At 33.9% G+C, this 18,918-nt stretch overlaps 2 protein-coding genes across 2 annotated transcripts; one reads left to right on the top strand and one right to left on the bottom strand.

Moving 5' to 3' along the window:
- Positions 1-1,558: 1,558 nt before the first annotated feature.
- LOC149422335 (apoptosis regulatory protein Siva-like) lies at positions 1,559-18,560 on the bottom strand. Its single transcript, XM_089633732.1, has 4 exons — positions 18,334-18,560; positions 17,440-17,621; positions 1,810-1,964; positions 1,559-1,718 (listed from the first exon to the last, which is right to left on the bottom strand). Exons 1-4 carry the CDS (start codon positions 18,440-18,442, stop codon positions 1,679-1,681), a joined length of 486 nt encoding a protein of 161 aa, XP_089489858.1. The 5' UTR covers positions 18,443-18,560; the 3' UTR covers positions 1,559-1,678.
- LOC149422336 (uncharacterized) lies at positions 9,608-12,992 on the top strand. Its single transcript, XM_089633731.1, has 6 exons — positions 9,608-9,657; positions 10,229-10,345; positions 10,428-10,589; positions 10,808-11,076; positions 11,637-11,705; positions 12,547-12,992. Exons 1-6 carry the CDS (start codon positions 9,653-9,655, stop codon positions 12,675-12,677), a joined length of 753 nt encoding a protein of 250 aa, XP_089489857.1. The 5' UTR covers positions 9,608-9,652; the 3' UTR covers positions 12,678-12,992.
- Positions 18,561-18,918: the final 358 nt, after the last annotated feature.

Here is an 18,918-nt window from a genome sequence, read left to right as displayed (position 1 = left end):
ATAAATTCTTTAACTAAATTTCATTTAAGCTTGTGACAGACCACGCCATAATCGCACTATATTCTCGTGGCTTAGCCTATTTCGGCATATCGCTCGCCATACATACTCATTAGGATTGTATGGCGAGCAATAAGCTAAAATAGGCGAAGCCATCATGCATAAAGCGTAATCTGTCAGCCCCATTCACAACACATTATTGGTATTTGTACAAAACAAAGAAAAATATGAACAAAATCAACCGAACATGAAAAACAATGGTGTCATAAATTGGTAATAAACATAATAATTAAATCCCAGTTACACCCAGTTAGAACCTCCGAGATGGTAACTTTTTATTGAAGTGTTCCAAAGAACTATATTAATACTTTGTGTTTAAAGTTTGAACAGCACGGGATCTAGCACAACAAGCCAACATGTGCAATATTAACAACAATGGTAAACATTGCGAGCACAACAGTTTTAGACAGAGGTTTCGGCTAAAATATTGTTAGTATACCAAGCCTATTCGCTCCCTAGATAACTCTGATAAGCTAGATAAGCTGCTCTATAATTAACGGAGATAGATTTGAACTTGGGGAAACAATTTCCATAGTTATTCATGACAACACGGGAAATGTCTAATGACTATGGTAAAAAAACAATCACCAAAAATGTATAAAATCATTTATAAAAACAATTTTAGGAATTCCTAGATGCGACTGATCTGTTTCAAATTTTCATTTAAGAGACTCTAATATTGTCTTCAATGTATAAATATTACAATTTGAGGTTTTACTCATTAAGTTATTGGAAAAAATAAATTTAATGTATATTTTAGACATTTCAATACGCCTACGAATTAGAGAAAATGAGTTAGCTTTGCCATCCGTAGGGCGATTTTTTGTCTATTATTGATTAAATTTTTGTATCGTCACTCATGTTCAGGGCATCTATGGTGAATAAATATGGTTGTGCTAAGACCCCAGATCTGTATTAGTAAAGTTCAAAGTGCGGTTGTTGTAACTGGAGCGAAGTCTTAATCTCTCTACAATGTCCCGTTTTAACGCACAGCGTTCGGAAACATTTATTGTTCAAAATAATATAATATTCATTAAAAAAGGACAAAGATAGTGGCACTTCAGGTGATGACTATGAGACTTATACAGTCATGTAAGTATGAAAGAGACAATATAAAAGCGATGTATAAAGGTAGGCTTTCATATATCGGCAACGGACGCGTAGCATAGCTTCGAGTATTCTTTGTACGGTTAATCATAAGGGTGCGTTTACTTTCCACATCGAATGATGTCGGCAATGATGATGAGGGGCAAAAAATCGTGATGACATCATTCGGGATGCCGATCAGTGGATACACCCCGCTTGCAAATGGTGGTCGTGTTGGAAAAACTGATTGATGCGAGAAAAGTGGACGCAGTACATTTAAAAAATCCGATCATCGCAATGCGTACAATTCTTCAGTTGCCGAGATATGAACCTTAAAGGTTGTCTTGTAGTCTTTTAAGACCCGTGATCAGGCTAATGCATTGTTTTTAATATGGTACTTCATAACGACTTAGAAATATTATTCTGTCATCTGCTAAGGAAGCAAGCGCAGTTATAACATCATTATGCTTAATGACTATGTATTTACAAAAGAAGTGTTGTCTAAGTCTAATAATAATGTCTTCAAGTTCTAGTACTATCTGCAGCATGACAGGCAGAATATTCCAGAAGAGCCCCTGAAACATCAAGAAAAATCCATTAAAAAAACTATATAATCAAGTACAAAATCAGAAAACATAACATATGTAATTTGAATAGTATTGTCACCTGTCCACGCTGCAGTTGGCACATGTGCCGGAATTGCAGGAGGTGCAGAGCAGGGCACACCCGCAGCACTGGGGCCCCTCACAGTAGCCGCACGAGAGCCAGGGCTCAGCCGGCTGCTGGCGGCACAGGGGGCACTGCACGGGGGCCTCCACACGCTGAAAAGTTACGTCACAAAAGATAAATCTACAGAAATCGAAAACACAATTTTTTTATATGGACACTTCCATTCCGAAGGGGTGCAAAGTTCCCCCGAATGAAAGTTTTGTGCAATATCTGAGTTGTTTTTTTACATCACAAACTCTATAATTTAGATAATCTTAGAAAAACTATTCAGTAATTGATCTGCATATAAAAAACAACTATCCTGTAACAAATTTTAAAGATATTAAATAATATTTATCAAAATCAGATGAAACTAATCTCCTATGTCCCTCAACTTTTTAAAAAAATTTCTCACTGCAAATATGCTACGAGTGCGGTTGTAAAAGGTACATTTTAGTAAAAAGGGCTACAATAGTTATGTATTTGAGTTATGCTTGATTTCGTACTGTATTGTGACGAGAAGCATCAAAAATGGTCTCCTCCAAAAAATTACTTTTTGAGATATTGGCTTAATTGTTTCTCATACTGTCATATAACCTTAACCACTCAGAACATTAGAACGTCAAAAGACGTAAATATGATAATAGCGGTCAAGACATTAGAACGTCTTTTCACGTAAACGCGCGAGATTTTACAAAAATCGATTTATTTCCATCACTAGTATACGGATTGCCATGATTTAAAAAATAGAGTATCGATAATGAATAACGCTACGCGTCTGTATTCAAGAATATCTATGGAATGTAGAGGTGCATTATCTAAGTCGATTGGATCTGTCATCTTGTTCGTTCATAATTTATTGCATTTCTAAATAATTTATTAAAAATATTTTAGTTTGGACGGTTAATATTTTGAGGTGACTAATAGTTTTTAATTATATTTCTTCAATATATAAAGTGTTATTTCTTTATGATACTCAGAAAAAAGTACATTTTTCACAGCTTTGAAATAATGGTCAGCGATTTTTACATATTTTTGACGTTTTCAGAAAATGTATATTTAGAAATGCAAATATTTACGTATAACAAAACAATACGATAGTGAATTTCATAATCTTTCCAAAACATTTTTTAGAATGAGGCTACGTTTCCCAAAACGTGAGTTATGAAGCTTTTAACAAAACTCGTGAATAACACAAAAATTTTCAGAATTTGACAGTTCGCAAAGGAACACAATGTAAATAAAAGTGTTTTTCTGAGAGGTTAAAGCATTTTTTCTATAGGTTTGGATTTTTTCGCCAGTTTTGAAAGAAACTACATATATTAATAAAAATATTAAAAATGTTAGTTAAAAATGTGATTTTTTTTGGATTTGACTAATTTTGATAATAACTGTCACGTACATGTAACTCGGTCATCATAGAGAGCATTCATTTCTATGTTCCCAATGGTTATCTCCGTCACCGACAACATAGACTATTCTATTTCCCAGTCTGCAGGATTAACTTGCCAATGGTCATGCCTATGGGGAGAGCAATCTTGCTGTTGAACAGAGTCAATTCGGATATCAACATTTTTAGTATCAATGAAGCTGCCTTTAAAAGGCAAGCTCTATTATTACTGGTATAGTTGATATACGCACTGTTTATATTAATGTAAGAATTCTTATTACCAAATGTAATTTAAAAACGCATTAAAATTAACAATTTTGTAATGTTTTTAAAATGAATTGAATTGTACTATTTTACCGGTTTGCATTACTTGATAGATTGCAGGGCGAAGATGTGGGATGTCCCGTTAAATGATTTTGACCTTAATGCTTCAAAAAATGTATGAAAAACAAAATCAGCATCATTTGGGCTAATAAAACTTTAGGAAGAATGGTTGTAGAAGCGACTCATTCTCAATGTGGCAAATGTTTGGTGAATTCTATTGAAATACCGGTATATCAACGACAACATTTCCACGTGACGTCTGTGCTCTAAATACCGAAATTGTTTGCTCAGATAGAGGAATCTATCAACCCGTACGGGCCGGCAAGAAACTTCAATAAATAAAAATACATTTTTGTTAAAGCCAACATGTAGGCAATACCAGGGACGGCCCTGCGCCAAACAGCACCTGGCGCGTGTAAAATTTTGGAGCCCCTTGTCAAAACCAGTAGACAACTAGGTAAGTGATCACTGTAATCAATAATATTCGGATGATTTATATTTGTGTATTGCCATTTTTATGAAAAATAATCTCAAGGGCAATGTGTTAGGACCATTAGATGTTAGGTATTATCAGCGCCTCAGCTTTTAACAATACTCTTGAACCAAGTGGTCGACTGTAAAATCGTTGTTAATTTAATGTTTATTTGGGCTTATAAAAGTGATCAATTCCACAAAAAGTTGCTGCGTAATTAATTATTTCACTTGTATATTGTACATCGTAAGTGATCGTGTGATTTCGTTGACTCTACAGAGTGCTACAATTCATTGTTTCATAACCTTGACAGTTCAGTACCTATTCATAATGTCTGTTCTACCTACTAAAGCGGGTACTAAGTCAAAACGTAATGTTGCCGTAGAGAGCCCCGCTGCTGAGGCTGGTTCAGAGCCAGACTTTGGTAATTTACTAATTTTGTTTAAGGACGAAATTAAAGAAGAAATTAATAAAGTGTTTATGCAATTAAAAACAATGAATGATGCGCTAAGAGAGTGTCACTCCAAAATTAATAACCTCGAAGTCAAAAACAATGAACTTCAAACTAATTATAATCTGGTATTGTCCAAATTAAACCGTCTTGAGCAAACCTCATTAAAAAATAACGTGGAAATTATTGGCATACCGGAAAAAAGAAATGAAAATTTAATAGATATCATAAAATTGCTAGGAGTCAAGGCAGGTGTTGATGTTCTCCCAAATGATATTGATGGAATCTCTCGTACAAGGGTCAAGGAATTACCCAGAGAAAATCCTAAATTTACTCGTCCAATTGTAGTAAAGTTCACAGCCAGCCGCAGTAGAGATAACTTTCTTGCTGCTATAAGGAAGAAAGGCAGTCTCAACTCAAGTGATTTGAAGCTTCCCGGGGACTCCAAAATTTATGTCAACGAGCATCTGACTGCTGCAACCCGTGCGCTCTTCAAGACAGTGAGAGACTTAAGCAAGGATAAAAACTTTAAATTCAGATGGATCAAATACGGAAAAATATTTATACGCAAAAATGAAACTAGTCCCATTATTCAGGTGACATTGGAATCTGACGTGACTCAGGTTTTTTGCTGATAATCTTCTTAGATTTAGCATCGTCTCGTGTGACTATAAGCTATTATCAATTTATTTTTCCTATCTACCTTATCTTTTTTCCTACTTTAAAATATCATCCTTTGTACTGGTTTTTCTTTATTTGTATAATATTAACAACTAACTCTTTTAATACTACCAACTTTAATCCAATTTATCCTACAATTACTCTGCTTGCGTTACTACAACACCACTCTAATATTTATAATTTACTAGAACATGCTTACAACTATTTTATCAATATTATATTTTATATATTTTATCAACTAAATGTACTAAAATGTTGAATGTATATTATCAAAATGTGACTGGACTGCGTTCTAAGACTGATAGATTTTATTTTAATGTTACCAATAACAACTATGATATTATTATGATAACTGAAACTTGGCTTGTAGACAGTATTGCTAGTGAAGAGCTATTTGACAACCGTTACCTGGTATTTAGGCGCGATCACAATGAGCAAAAAAGAGGAGGTGGAGTAATGATTGCGTTGAAGAAGCACCTCATAGCTCATGAACGTAAGGATTTTAACACGAATGCTGAAGACATCTGGGTGACTGTTACGATTAATAATTTCATAAAAATTCATTTATGCTGTGTTTACATACCTCCAGGAGTCAATCACTCACAAAATATAAATGAATTCATGGATAAATTATGTGAACTTCGAGGACTACATCACGATGATCATTTTGTCATATCAGGTGATTTCAACTTACCTCAAATTAACTGGTCTTTAAGTAATGGTAATAGTATGCAAATTACGAATGGCTCGAAATCTGAAATTATTTCCAAACTATCTGACACCCTTTCATTTACTGATCTATCACAGTACTGCACCTTTCCAAATAATAATCATACATACCTAGACCTTGTTTTTAGCTCGATCCCTGTAATTGTATCAAATACTGACCAGTATCTCATCCCTGAATGTAAAAATCATAAAAGCATTCTTGTTGACATTAACATATCTCTGGAAACTCCTATGGTGGACAACAAACGAACAATCAATCTTTTTAGGAAAGCTAACTATGAAACAATAAATAACGTCCTTAGTAGTATTGATTGGGATGCAGAATTTTTAAACCTATCAACCAATACTGCTATTGACCGCTTTTATACAATTTTATATGAAATCATTCGATTAAACGTCCCGTCAAAGGAAGTTCATATTAATAATTCTTATCCCTATTGGTTTAGTCCAGCCCTAATAAAACTGACTAAGGAAAAATATAAAGTGTTTAAAATGTGGAAAAGGTGGTCCAATCCTTTAGACTACCATGAATTCTGTATCCTTAGATCAAGGCAAAAGAAATTGTCTAGAGAATGTCTTAAACAATTTATAACAAACGCTGAACTTAATATATCTCGTGACCCTAAAAACTTTTGGTCTTATGAAAGGAAAAAGAAATAATTCTGGTTTGCCTCATGTTATGAAACTGGGCGAAGTGACTGCTGAAAATCCTTTCGCAATATGTAACCTGTTCTCACAGCATTTCGTCTCCACCTTTAATTACAACACTATTTCCGATGTACACTCTACCAACTATCATTTTGACAATCAAGTTAATATCTCCTCGGTATCAGTTTCAAAACAAAAAATAGAAAAAATAATCGATACTATTTCTAGCTCACTGGGTGCGGGTAGTGATAAAATTCCGGCTTTCTTTATCAAAATGTGTAGCAAGGTAATCTCGAAGCCCCTATTATTGCTCTTTCAATCCTCATTGAAAGAAGGTATCTTTCCTGATCGTTGGAAGAGTGCTCTCATCACACCTGTTTTTAAGTCTGGGGCTAAAAATGATGTCCAGAACTATCGACCGATATCTAAATTACCAATCTTTAGTAAAATTTTTGAAAAAATTGTTCATGAACAACTATATAACTGCATCGAGTCTGTAATACTCGTGAACCAACATGGCTTTATGAAAAAAAGATCGGTTGTATCTAATCTTGCCATTTTCATTGAAAATATTACTAAATCAATGGATGATCAAATCCAAGTTGACGTAATCTATACAGACTTCTCAAAAGCGTTTGATAAAATTGACCACAGTCTTCTTTTGTCCAAATTACTAGCTTTGGGAATTCATGGGGATTTATATAGATGGTTAGTCTCCTATCTTAATGGGCGCACTCAGGGAGTAACAATAAATGGCTTCATCTCTGAGATTGTAAATATACCCTCAGGTGTGCCCCAAAGATCTCACCTGGGACCGTTACTGTTTACAATTTTCATCAACGACATTATAAAATGCTTTAATTATGCAAATGTTCTACTTTTCGCTGATGATATGAAAATATTCCTGCCTATTAATTCTATAATTGACTGCTTTAAACTACAAGAAGATCTGTATAGGCTTAATGATTATTGTATCCGCAATCGTCTCAACATGAACACTTCTAAATGTTATGTAATTACCTTCACTAGAAATAAAATTAAGTTTGACCATAATTATCATATAGCTGGCCAACTACTCAAAAAAGTTACACAAATTCGTGATCTAGGTGTTATACTTGACAGTAAACTTACATTTGAGGCTCATATTGATATGATTGTTAAGAAAGCCCTTAGAATGCTAGGATTCTTATTCCGTATTGGAAAAGAATTTAATAATATCATAACACTTAAAATATTGTATTTTTCTTATGTTCGCAGTCATCTTGAATTCGCTTCTCCCATATGGAATCCTCAATATAATATTTACATAAATCGCATTGAAGCCATCCAAAGAAAATTTGTCCATCATTTAAATTTCAAACTAAATTCAAACCTTGACGTAAACAGCTCGATGGACCTTTATGGACTTAAGCCATTAAAAACTAGAAGAGACTCCGCAGATATAATATATCTCCATAAAATTATCAATGGCTTTATTGATTGTTCTCCCCTTCTGTCTGAAATTAATTTTAGAGTTCCGAGCGTTAGAACTAGAGAAAAATCACTTTTTCATCTCCATAAATGTTCTACTAATATAAGACAAAATGCGTTTATATTCAGAGCCTGTAGTATATTTAATAAGAATTTTAATGATATGGACATATTCTCAAGTAATTTAGGAACCTTTAAAAGATATGTAATAACTAACATTAAATAATTTTAAATATTCTACTTGAAGTTATCATGTTATTGCTTTGAATCCTTTCCAGTTACTTACCTTCCAATTTATACTCATGTGTTCAATTTAGTTGTAGGTATACATTTATTATATTGTTATTATTGCTATTGTGTAGTGTTATTGATTGCTGCTGTGTTGAAATTTTACAATACATTTTGTTTTGAATTTTAGTTGGTTATTAGTATATCAGTTAAATTTAAATTTTTGAAATTTAGCTGGTTATTAGTATATTATTTGTGTTCCTAGATCTGTTATTATTTTTTATTTATTATTTACAATTTTGTATTTTTTGTAAATTTCTCAGGCCACGGGTACAGAACCCCTAGTTTCTTGTTTTAATATTTTTTATTATTATTATAATTTTAAGTGAAAATCTGTTATTGGATTTTATCTTTATTATTTAGTTTATTCTTATATATGTAAATAATCTGTTGATTTTCCCAAATAAATAAAATAAAATAAATAAAATAAAATAAAAGCACTTTGGCAATTTGGTGCCCGGAGCGGACTGCTCCAACTGCAGCCGCAAAGAGCCGGCCCTGGACAATACCATGCTTGATAAAATTACATTTTTATTTTTGTCTTTAACTAGCCCAATAGAAGTAATATCCAAAGGCAAAATTAATGTATTCGGTCGACACTGCAATTGCAGCGCTTCATATCGTGTGCAGTCACAATTTCTTAACACTACAAATGTAGGGCTCCGTCCATTAGGGGATAGCCCTAATGGCTGCCAAATTATAATATTTGGTGCACTTGCGATTTATAATAAAAGTTTAACTTTCTTGCCTCTAAAATATTTAACAATTTATCAATTGAAATAAAGTCAATAACCAAATATCTCACTTTCAAAAAGGCGCTTGATGACTTTTTGATTAATGATTGTGACAGTGTTAATCACTTGTTTCTCATTCTCAGATAGTGAATAAACAACTATGTACAAGTAGGCATGTGTATATGTGTGTATGTATGTATGCATACATATATATATGTGTATGTATGTATGTATACATATATATTTGCATATCTTTGTATGAATATGTATGCATCTATAAATATGAATAAGTGTGTGTGGATATATCGTCACCATAACCACTGGAACGATTTCGGTCGAAAAATCGACCACTTTTATTTTTCTGCGATTGATATCGGTCCAAAAATGGACCGATTTTTCTACCATTCGTAAAATATTTATTGTAATTATTTAAAACGTTTCCATGGCCAGCTACTTGTTTTATCGAATAGCTGATAATATATTCTCTTTGTCTATGAACTTATCCGTTGTCTTTGAAGTGTTATTTAACGAGTTTTCGCGGTTTTTTTATGGCGTCCTGTCAAAAACAAAATTATAAATTTTCAACATTCACGAAATTTTGGACTCTTCCTAAAATGCCGTAAGTAATTAATTTATTGGGTTTTTAACGCATAATTATATATCTGTGTAATCATGATTGACTTATCTATCTTTGAAATGCGTTTTTAATTCGTTTGTTTGTATTATATTGTTTTGGTTGAAGTTTTTGTGTAAGATTACGTCAACTGAAGACGTCATCTGTTTTTGATTTACAATAATGTCTTAAATACTGCACTCGCGCATTTGAAATATAGATATTCCATCACAGTGATTCAAAACAAAGAGATATATATAAGTTTTATTTGAATTGGTTCATTATTAATACAGATATTTGCTAACCAATTATTTTAAGTCATATGTCAAAAAGTTGACTCTTTTTCACATGTAAAATGGTGTAAAGCCTTCGTCACACAATAAAAATTTAGTAATTTAGTTGTATAATTAATTAATTTGTTTACTTTTACCAAATTTGTGCAGAAACAGCTGTCGTCCAGGGAAAGGGATCACTCCACAACCCAATAATTATTTTCAAATTTTATATTAGTGCAATATTTAACAAAATTTAAACATTTAAGTACTTACATTAAGTGTTTTCAATTTAAAATTTATAGAGCGGTGCTGACTGCAAGAGGAGGCAGAGGAAAAGGGAGACGTGGGGTACGAGCTGGTGCCGGACTACCTGCACGTGGACGTCAACGCAGAGCTGCAATTGCAGCCTCGTCTGGAGTGTTAGTATTTTTTAATGTTTTTTTATGAAAGTACTTTGCTGTGGCCGTTGAACTCATCATATATTTGTATTTATTTAAACAGCGACCCTGCTTTGCTACTGGTGCGAGAGGATCGCGTCAAGGCCCTAAAGGCTGTTAGGGCCCTGCCTGCTTCCATCCGGCTAGAGCTGGAAAGCCGAAAATTCAAGAAGCAGGCGGCGCGCATTTTGCTCCCTACCGCACCTCCAAGAAAAACTAAACAAAAGTAAGTAATCGTATTTAGATGCTTGGTACAATATTATTGTTTTTTCCTGACAGCGTTCCACTCTTACAGTGAGAGTTGGTAAGTTCAGCGCTCTGTGCATTTGGCACATTCAGTGCATATTTTACAGAGTTCTTATTTTATTGTTTATTTACATACTGTACTTACTGTTTCACACGTGAATGAGAACAATTTTCTATGATTTATGTAAATGTTTTCAGAATTCCATCTCCGGAGAGAACAACGTGTCCCTTTTCACAAGGGACGCCTTCACCGTTGCCACGACCCGTACCACCACCGTGGATGTCCACTCCCGCACAGACCCAATCAACGGCTCCCAATGCACCAATTATGCCTATCCGTGCAGCATCTCCCGAGCCGTTACCTGGGACATCGCGGAGTGGGGAACTCTTCTCTCCGGAAGCCGGCTATCACAGCGAGCTGTGGGTGGACGTACCATTCTACGAAGAATTGTCGGCGTTTGGGAACGGTGAGTTTATTTTTTGAAATGTCATACCAGGGGCTCAATATAAAATCAATTATCTATATTTTATATTGATATCCCTAGCACAGTTTCACTGTTGGTATATTGGCAGGAAATAAGCATAGTACTTAAAAATTCCACATAACAAACATACAAAATGTATTGTTGTTATGTCGTGGATGCATCATTACACATCTTTTTTCTGTAACGGGTATTGCAGAGTGAGAAATAAGACATGCCGAACTTCTTTGCGAGGATTACATTTGATTCACCGGCTTCTAAACGGTGTAATACAGCATTTTTTTCTTAAATTGAAAAAACACTTTCGCTTCACGGGACTCATTGTGTTGCGAGGCTGTATTGGTAGGTGGGTTTTGTAACCGGACAAATTATCATTAAAATAGGTCGCTTTACGTAGTTGGTCACTTTAAACGGATACGTTTTCCTACTAAAAGCTATGAAACCTTACTAGAGTTTACATTATCGTCACTTAAAACAGTAGACCGTTAAATGCAAAGTCATTATATCCAAATTCTACTGTAAATTTGTGTTTTCTTTTATTTCAGAGTCAGACATGGGCAGAAAAAGTAACGTGGACGAGGCAGCTGTACTAGAAGAGTCTGTACTTGGAAACCGTGAGTTATAAAACTAACTAACTTACCTTCACGCCATTTCGGTAGGCAGAGAGGATGAACCACCATGCAACTCGATCTTGGCACACACACTCTTTTCTTCATTCCATACCTACCTGACTGTGCTATTCTGACTCCTGACATTGCCCGCCTCAAGTATTTGATTAACTTTTTATATTTTTTTTTATATGAATACCTCACAAGAGCCTCCGCTGGAGCCAGTGAGACTATGGCATCCCCAATTGGGGGATGTTGTGAGGCTGAAGGTAAGTGGGGAAGGGAAAGAGGAAGATGGGGAAGTACCTGGCTATTCAGATCTAGTCACTAAACACGGCTAAAGCCATTTGGAGCAACGTTTCAATTCTGAATGGTGGTCTTACACCAGGGCGATACTGGTAGTATCTTCCACTCTGGAACGTGCCGCAAATATACTATATATTATTTTAATTATTATTTTAATTAATTAATTGTGAAATAACACAAATCAATCAAATAAAATTTATTTGCGCACGCCGGGTTCGAACCGGCGACCTTCGGAATGGCAGTCCAATGCGTTACCACTGGACTATGCCGGCCGTCAAAAGCCATTTCAAGCAACGTTTCAATTCTGAATGGGGTCTTACACCAGGGCGATACTATGGGTATCTTCCACTCTGGAACGTGCCGCAAATATAATATATATTATTTTAAATGAATTTTGTGTGAAAATAACACTAATTATTCAAATATAATTTATTTGATTTGATCCCGCGACCATCGTATTGCGAGTCATAAGCCGTACCAGAGGCAGTGGGTTATCGTAATATAGACACATTAAATTAATTTGGGTTTTCTGTTGTTTCAGAAATGGACAGATCGAGCGACGAGGATGACGAAGCGAGTGACGTCGACCACGAAGAGAGCGATGAGGATACATGCCACCAATACCTTATCATAATATTATCAACGTTTCACCTAACTCCGCTATGGCCATAGACTTTAGTAGACAAGACCAGGTAGATAGTGAGGCAATGCGTTTGATTCTGCCGCCTGAAGGTTACTCTTTCGATTGGTCTAATGATATCTTACGTTTTACTGGGATAAGGGAGACTTTCACAGGCACGCCGGGACCAACTTTCAATACCGACGAAATGGGCAAACCTGTGGATGCCTTTCTTAAAATCTTTGATGCAGATTTCGTTGAACTGATCGCGAGAGAGACCAACAGGTATGCAGATCAATGGATTGCGAAAAAACAATTTAAGCGTCATGCGCGTACCAATAAATGGGCTCCCACGAATAAAGAGGAAATGTATGTATTCTTGGCAATTTTAATGTATCAAGGTATTAGTCTTTTCCAGATCTAGTCACTAAACATAACTAAGCCAATTCAAGCAATGTTCAATTCTGAATGGTGGTCCCTCACCAGAGCGATACTCAGAATCTCACTCTATAGCGAGGCACAATGATATTATTATGTATTGATTTTCTTAAATTATGAATAAACCAATAAACTGAATACATTTTTATTATGACAAAGTGTGTAAACAATGTTTAAATCAAAATACTGCTCTTTCATTGTAACCATACAACTGTAATATTGATTTAAAAGGATATTAGGGCTTAATAAATAAATCAATTATTGGTTCCATCAATTATTTTCCCCTCATCCATTTTTTTTCGATACCTTTGCGTTTAGATATAAAATTATCACTATGATTTTATTTGCCATTCTACGGTCATACAAAGGTTTGATATATATATACAAATTTATCATCATTTTACATATTCCGATATACCCTATGTAGATTGACCTTAAGGTAGCTGTCAGTAGTGATTTTTCGTCAAATATTGGTGAATTTCATCAACTTTCAAAGTATCCCCCTGAAATATTGGCAATGTTTATATCTATGATGTATATCTCATTTTAAGCCTTATTTCCTCGTTTTGCACGTTATATAAAAACATGGTTACAAATCTCCAGTTCTAATTTACAATTATTTAAAAAGTAGCACCATGATTTTGACATCGTGAAATAGGCTCTCTGTATAATTCATCAAATGAATAAAATAAAGCCAACACGGCGACTATGCTTATTAATAATTGTAGACAGTTAATGTATCTTCCTAACGTAATACCAGTTTTTGTGGTAAATTTATTATATAGTATAATACAGTGATTTCAATTTTGACACGTCACGCACTCAAATTTTAAAAAATTATTTTCTAACCAAACTTTTGAAGAGAGCATAACGTACAAAAAATTATTTTCCCATTATATTCTTGCATCTGTGGTTATCAAACAGGCCATAGAGAACATAAAAACGTAGAAAATATTCTATAAAGATATTTAAAACTGCCACTGGCGGCAATTTCAAATCACAAAAACGCTAATTTCGCGCATTCATAAAGTTTAAGATTTTTTAATAATTTATCTATCAATTCTAAAAATATAGAATAATTATAAAAATATAGGTGAATTCATTGGCTGTATAGCACTACAATCAGTTTTATGTCTCCGTATTAAAATTCGGAGGTTTGATTTTTTTAATGTTGGCGGAAAATATTCAAATTCGTCGCCAAAAAACCGCGAGCAATCGGAGAAAAAAGTTTTTTGACGCGCGATCGTTCGAGTGGTTAAAGCAATAGTGGGATATCTTCGAAAAATACACTTTTGAGATAAGTATGCAGTTCGATGTAAAATTTTGAGCTCTACATGATGCATTACTGGGATATTTTGTAAAAAAAAAATTGCCAGTGTTACAAGTAAAATCTCAGTATTGAAATGTTCGGTCACTCAGAGCAACACTGAGATATTGATGTTGTCCCACTGTTGCTTTCAAAAGGTCGTTTAAAATACTGAAATAAATTTATTGTCTCACTGTAGCTCTATAGTTTTCAACAAGTTGGGTGATCTTGGAAGAGAAACATAAATAAACTGAAGGTGAATACTGGTCAGGAGTATGTAGCAAAGTCAGGAAAAATACGCAGAGCAAAACAAATTAAGCCTGTACTGTGTACTAATTGTAAATACAAATGTTCTGAATCTGTTTTGGAAGTTGATCGATTAAAATATTTTAATATTTATGATTCCATGAATGCTAGCTAATAGTGGTTATTATTTTGAGAGAGATGGACATAACATACGTATGTGTAAGATTTTTTTATGGCAACCTTAGATATAAGCAATAATACCATAAGCACTGCATTAAAAAAGAAAACAGACAGCTTCCTGCAAAAGGATGATTTAGTTGATGGTGTTATGAATCACATCAACAGCTTTAGTAGAGTGGAATCGCACTATTATCGTGCAGGATCATCTCGGATCTCCAAATATCCAAAAGATGTACAATTTGTACAAATAGAAGTGTGTCTCGGTAGGTAATCTCTATGTTACACACTCTACATACAATTCAATACCAAATTCAATATATATTTTTTTTAACCAAAAAAGAACCTTTGTGGATTTTGTGTATAATACATCTGTAGTACTGCAAATGAGATATTAGAAAAAATAATAATATTCTGAACACATTCAGAATGTAAAGCTATCTCGACAAGAAAAAGATAAAAACATTACCAAGACCACTGATGATACTGTAGTTGCCATTTATGACTTTCAAGCTGTTATGCCGTTGCCAAATGGCAATATATCTATTTTTTTATAAGAGCAAGTTAAACGTTATAACTTCTGTATTTACAATACCAAACACGACAGGGCCATTGTTACATGCGGCATGAGGGTGTAGCTAAAAGATGCGCAATTGAAATATCTACCTGCGTGTACACATTTTTAAAAGACCTTTGCCAAGGAAAACGGGAAGTGATCTTTTATTCTGATAACTGTGTGGCACAGAATAAAAACAATTTTATTTATTTTCTATGTACATGCATGCACTATGAACACTTGATATTCAAATCATTACCCATATATACCTAATTGTTGGGCACTCAGAGAACAAAGGAGACTCCATTCATTATTGCATCGACAGAGAAAAGGTCAGGATTTTAAAACAAGGCCTAATATTTATTCCAACGGAGTTAGCGATGATCATAAAGTGTTCCAAGAAGAATGAACCTCGTTATAAGTTAACAGAAATGGAAACAACGGACTTCATTGACTGGAAGAAGGTATGTGAGAATACTGGAAAAAATTTCTCAATAAACATGGACAAAAATAAATGTATTTGGAATAAAGTTAAGATTTAACAGATCACTAAAGACGAATCGTTAGTTATCAAATACAAAAGCACCTACACCGAGGATCCATTTAATCAGAGCATTAATGTGAGAGAGCGACTAAAGAATGTTCGGAATGAGAATAGTATAATTCTAGGACCAGCTTATACAGTTCCACCTACAATTCCACCGAATAAAAATCGTGATTTCTTATTTGTTTGCCAAAGTGGTGTTATACCAAAAAAACCTCATAATTTGTTTTGAATTAATTAATACTGCTAATACAGACTGCGATGTACAAGAAGAAAATAACGATGAAGGTTCATTGTAGGTTTCCAGGGAATCAACACATATTCGTTTTATTTTTTGTTCTTAAAGTTTTCTGTAAAAAAAATTACATACCTTTATTCTAAAGGTTTTCTGTTATTTTTGATACATACCTACTTTTTATTCTTGGTTTTCTGTTAATTTTGTTACATACTTTTATCCTTAAGGTTTTTCTGTTATTTTTGTTACATACATTATATAACGCTTCTCATAAATAAATTTATAAGCACAAATATATATTTTTTTCATTTTTATTCCACCTTACTATCGTCAACTGTCGTATTGACAAACTATAGGAGTAGGTGGGTGTGTACTGTTGAAAATGTATTTATGATTATAAACATCATGGAAAAACATGCAGAAATAAGAATTATTAATTATTTTAAACAAATATTAATTATTTAAAGCAATTACTAGCCTGAAACAGTCGTACACATTGAAAAAATCTCCCGAGGAACAATTATTAATTCATTTATCCATCTAAACTCGTAATATTATTACTATGCTACACTGAGATAATTTGAGATGATTACCAAACACTCCACGCAACAGTGAGATATTTCCAGATTTACGTATACTTTGTCAAAATTAGTATGAAAAAATTAATTATTTTTCTATTATTACAATTTTGTGTTGATGTTATATAATTTACCTCTCTTATACTAGATCATTAATCTGCAAGATTAGTTAATTTGATGCTGCTAGAGCTCACGCAAACCTAAAAGTCCTATTATCTCAGAACAGCATTTTTCAAGATATCCCACTATTGCTTTAAGGTGACGATATGCGTAGATACACGCGTATTTACGCGCTCATACATGCATGTACACTTACACAACCAGAAAAGAGAGTTATGTATTTGATCTTTTCCTGCATAATAGCATGTCTTAGACTTCTAAATTTTTTTTTTTTTTTTCTTTTATTTTTTTTTCTTCTTTATTCTTTTATTTTTCTTTTTTTTTTGTCTTCTGCTTTCTACTTTAACATTTTTATATTTTCTATTTTCATTATAATTCATTCTAATATAATCTTTCATACTTTAAACATGTATAAATATTTAATTCATATGTTAACACTAGACCTCACATACTAACTATATACCATTGGTCGCCACGAGACAGGCAGTCGCCTAGTGTGGTGATTTAATGTATCACATGTAAGAAAATGTATTATTGTATTATCATGTATTCTATAAATAAAATAAATAAATAAATACATGGTCAGCTGTTGATACGATAGTAATATTTTTGTACCTGAATTTGTCCGCCGTTGGTTTGCAAAACTCCATTCTTCCCAAAAAACATTTGTTTCATGGTTTTGTTTTGAAGAGAAGTCTCGGGTTCCTTTGCATTCGGTAACGTTTCACTTATATCAATAACACCATTATTATTGTTTTTTTGATTTGCCCCTTCAAACAAAATTCCAATTGTCTTTTCTGAAAAAGAAATATCGTTTAACATTATTCATATATTTTTGCACAATAGTATCAATGGCTTCCAATTGGCAAAAGGCAGTGGAACTTTTTTTATGTGAATACCGCACAAGAGTCCCAACTGTTCCCAACTGTCTGGAGCCAGTGAGACTATGGCATCCCCAATTGGGTGTGTTGTGAGGGTAAAGTAGTGGGAAGGGGAAGGAGACGGGAAAAGGAAGGTCGGGAATTACTTGGCTATTCATATCAGCTTAAGCCATTTCAAACAATTTTTCAATTCTGAATGGTGGTCTTACATACTGAAAGTATCTTCCACTCTGGAATGTGCCGCAAAAATCCTCAACCTTATATGATTTCAAATGATTAATTTGTGAAATAATACAAATTAATGAAATAAAATTTAGCCCACGCAGGTTTTTGAACCCGACCTCTATGTGCTACGCTAGTCGAGAGCCTTAGTCGAACACGGAAGCCATCAACTATGGCAGCCCCAAATATTTCGGTAAAGCAATGTTTCAATTCGGAATGGTAGTCCTGCTGAGAATATCTACCACTCTTGAGCGTGGAGCGCCGTGGCATGAAAGAGAATTACTTACCTTTCAGGGTTATATTTCTGTGAAATTATTATTTTGTTCTTTTGTTCTTTTGTTCTTTTATTATTTTGTTCAGTTTGAAAATATGGACTGGCTGATTATTTTGAAATATATTATATTACCGTAAATAGATTTCATTTTATCTTCCGTGTTACGATATTCTTTGGGTCCAACATGAATCTTTAGCTGGGGTTGGAAATCGTCGATAAACGGGTTCGGGCGTTTCGGCATTTTATATAATGAGTTACAAATTCACGTTTCAGAAAAATAAATAACACAACTAACTGAAAATCTTGATAATTAATAAAGGTGACAATAACAAAGTGACATAACGTCAAGTTTACACCGACCCGCCAAAAAAGATGACAGATCAGACAGATTGTTCAGCGTTGCCAGATTGATGAAATAGAAACACCTAGCAAACAATGCATCAAAAATGGGAAAAATGCCCTAAAATTTAGAAACTCCCTAGTGGGCCCCATTTTCGGTCACGACATAGTCAAGACCTAAAACTAAAGGTCCAGTATTTCAGTACATTTTCACTATATCAGGATTGTTATCAGTAGCATTAGAATGTCAGTTTTTCTATCATAGATCAACTTGACGACTCGACAGACTCAACAGATATTAAAAATTATTGAAATATCAGCCCTAAGTTTAATGGAGGAAAATGTTTTTCTACTCGATTTCGCAACTCAAATTCCGGC

Source organism: Hesperophylax consimilis, chromosome 7 (genome assembly GCF_061612785.1).
Source record: "Hesperophylax consimilis isolate HC1 chromosome 7, BYU_Hcon_1.0, whole genome shotgun sequence".
Taxonomy (NCBI): domain Eukaryota; kingdom Metazoa; phylum Arthropoda; class Insecta; order Trichoptera; family Limnephilidae; genus Hesperophylax; species Hesperophylax consimilis.
Note: the sequence above shows the minus strand (reverse complement) of the source record. Positions and strands in the feature narration are given on the sequence as shown.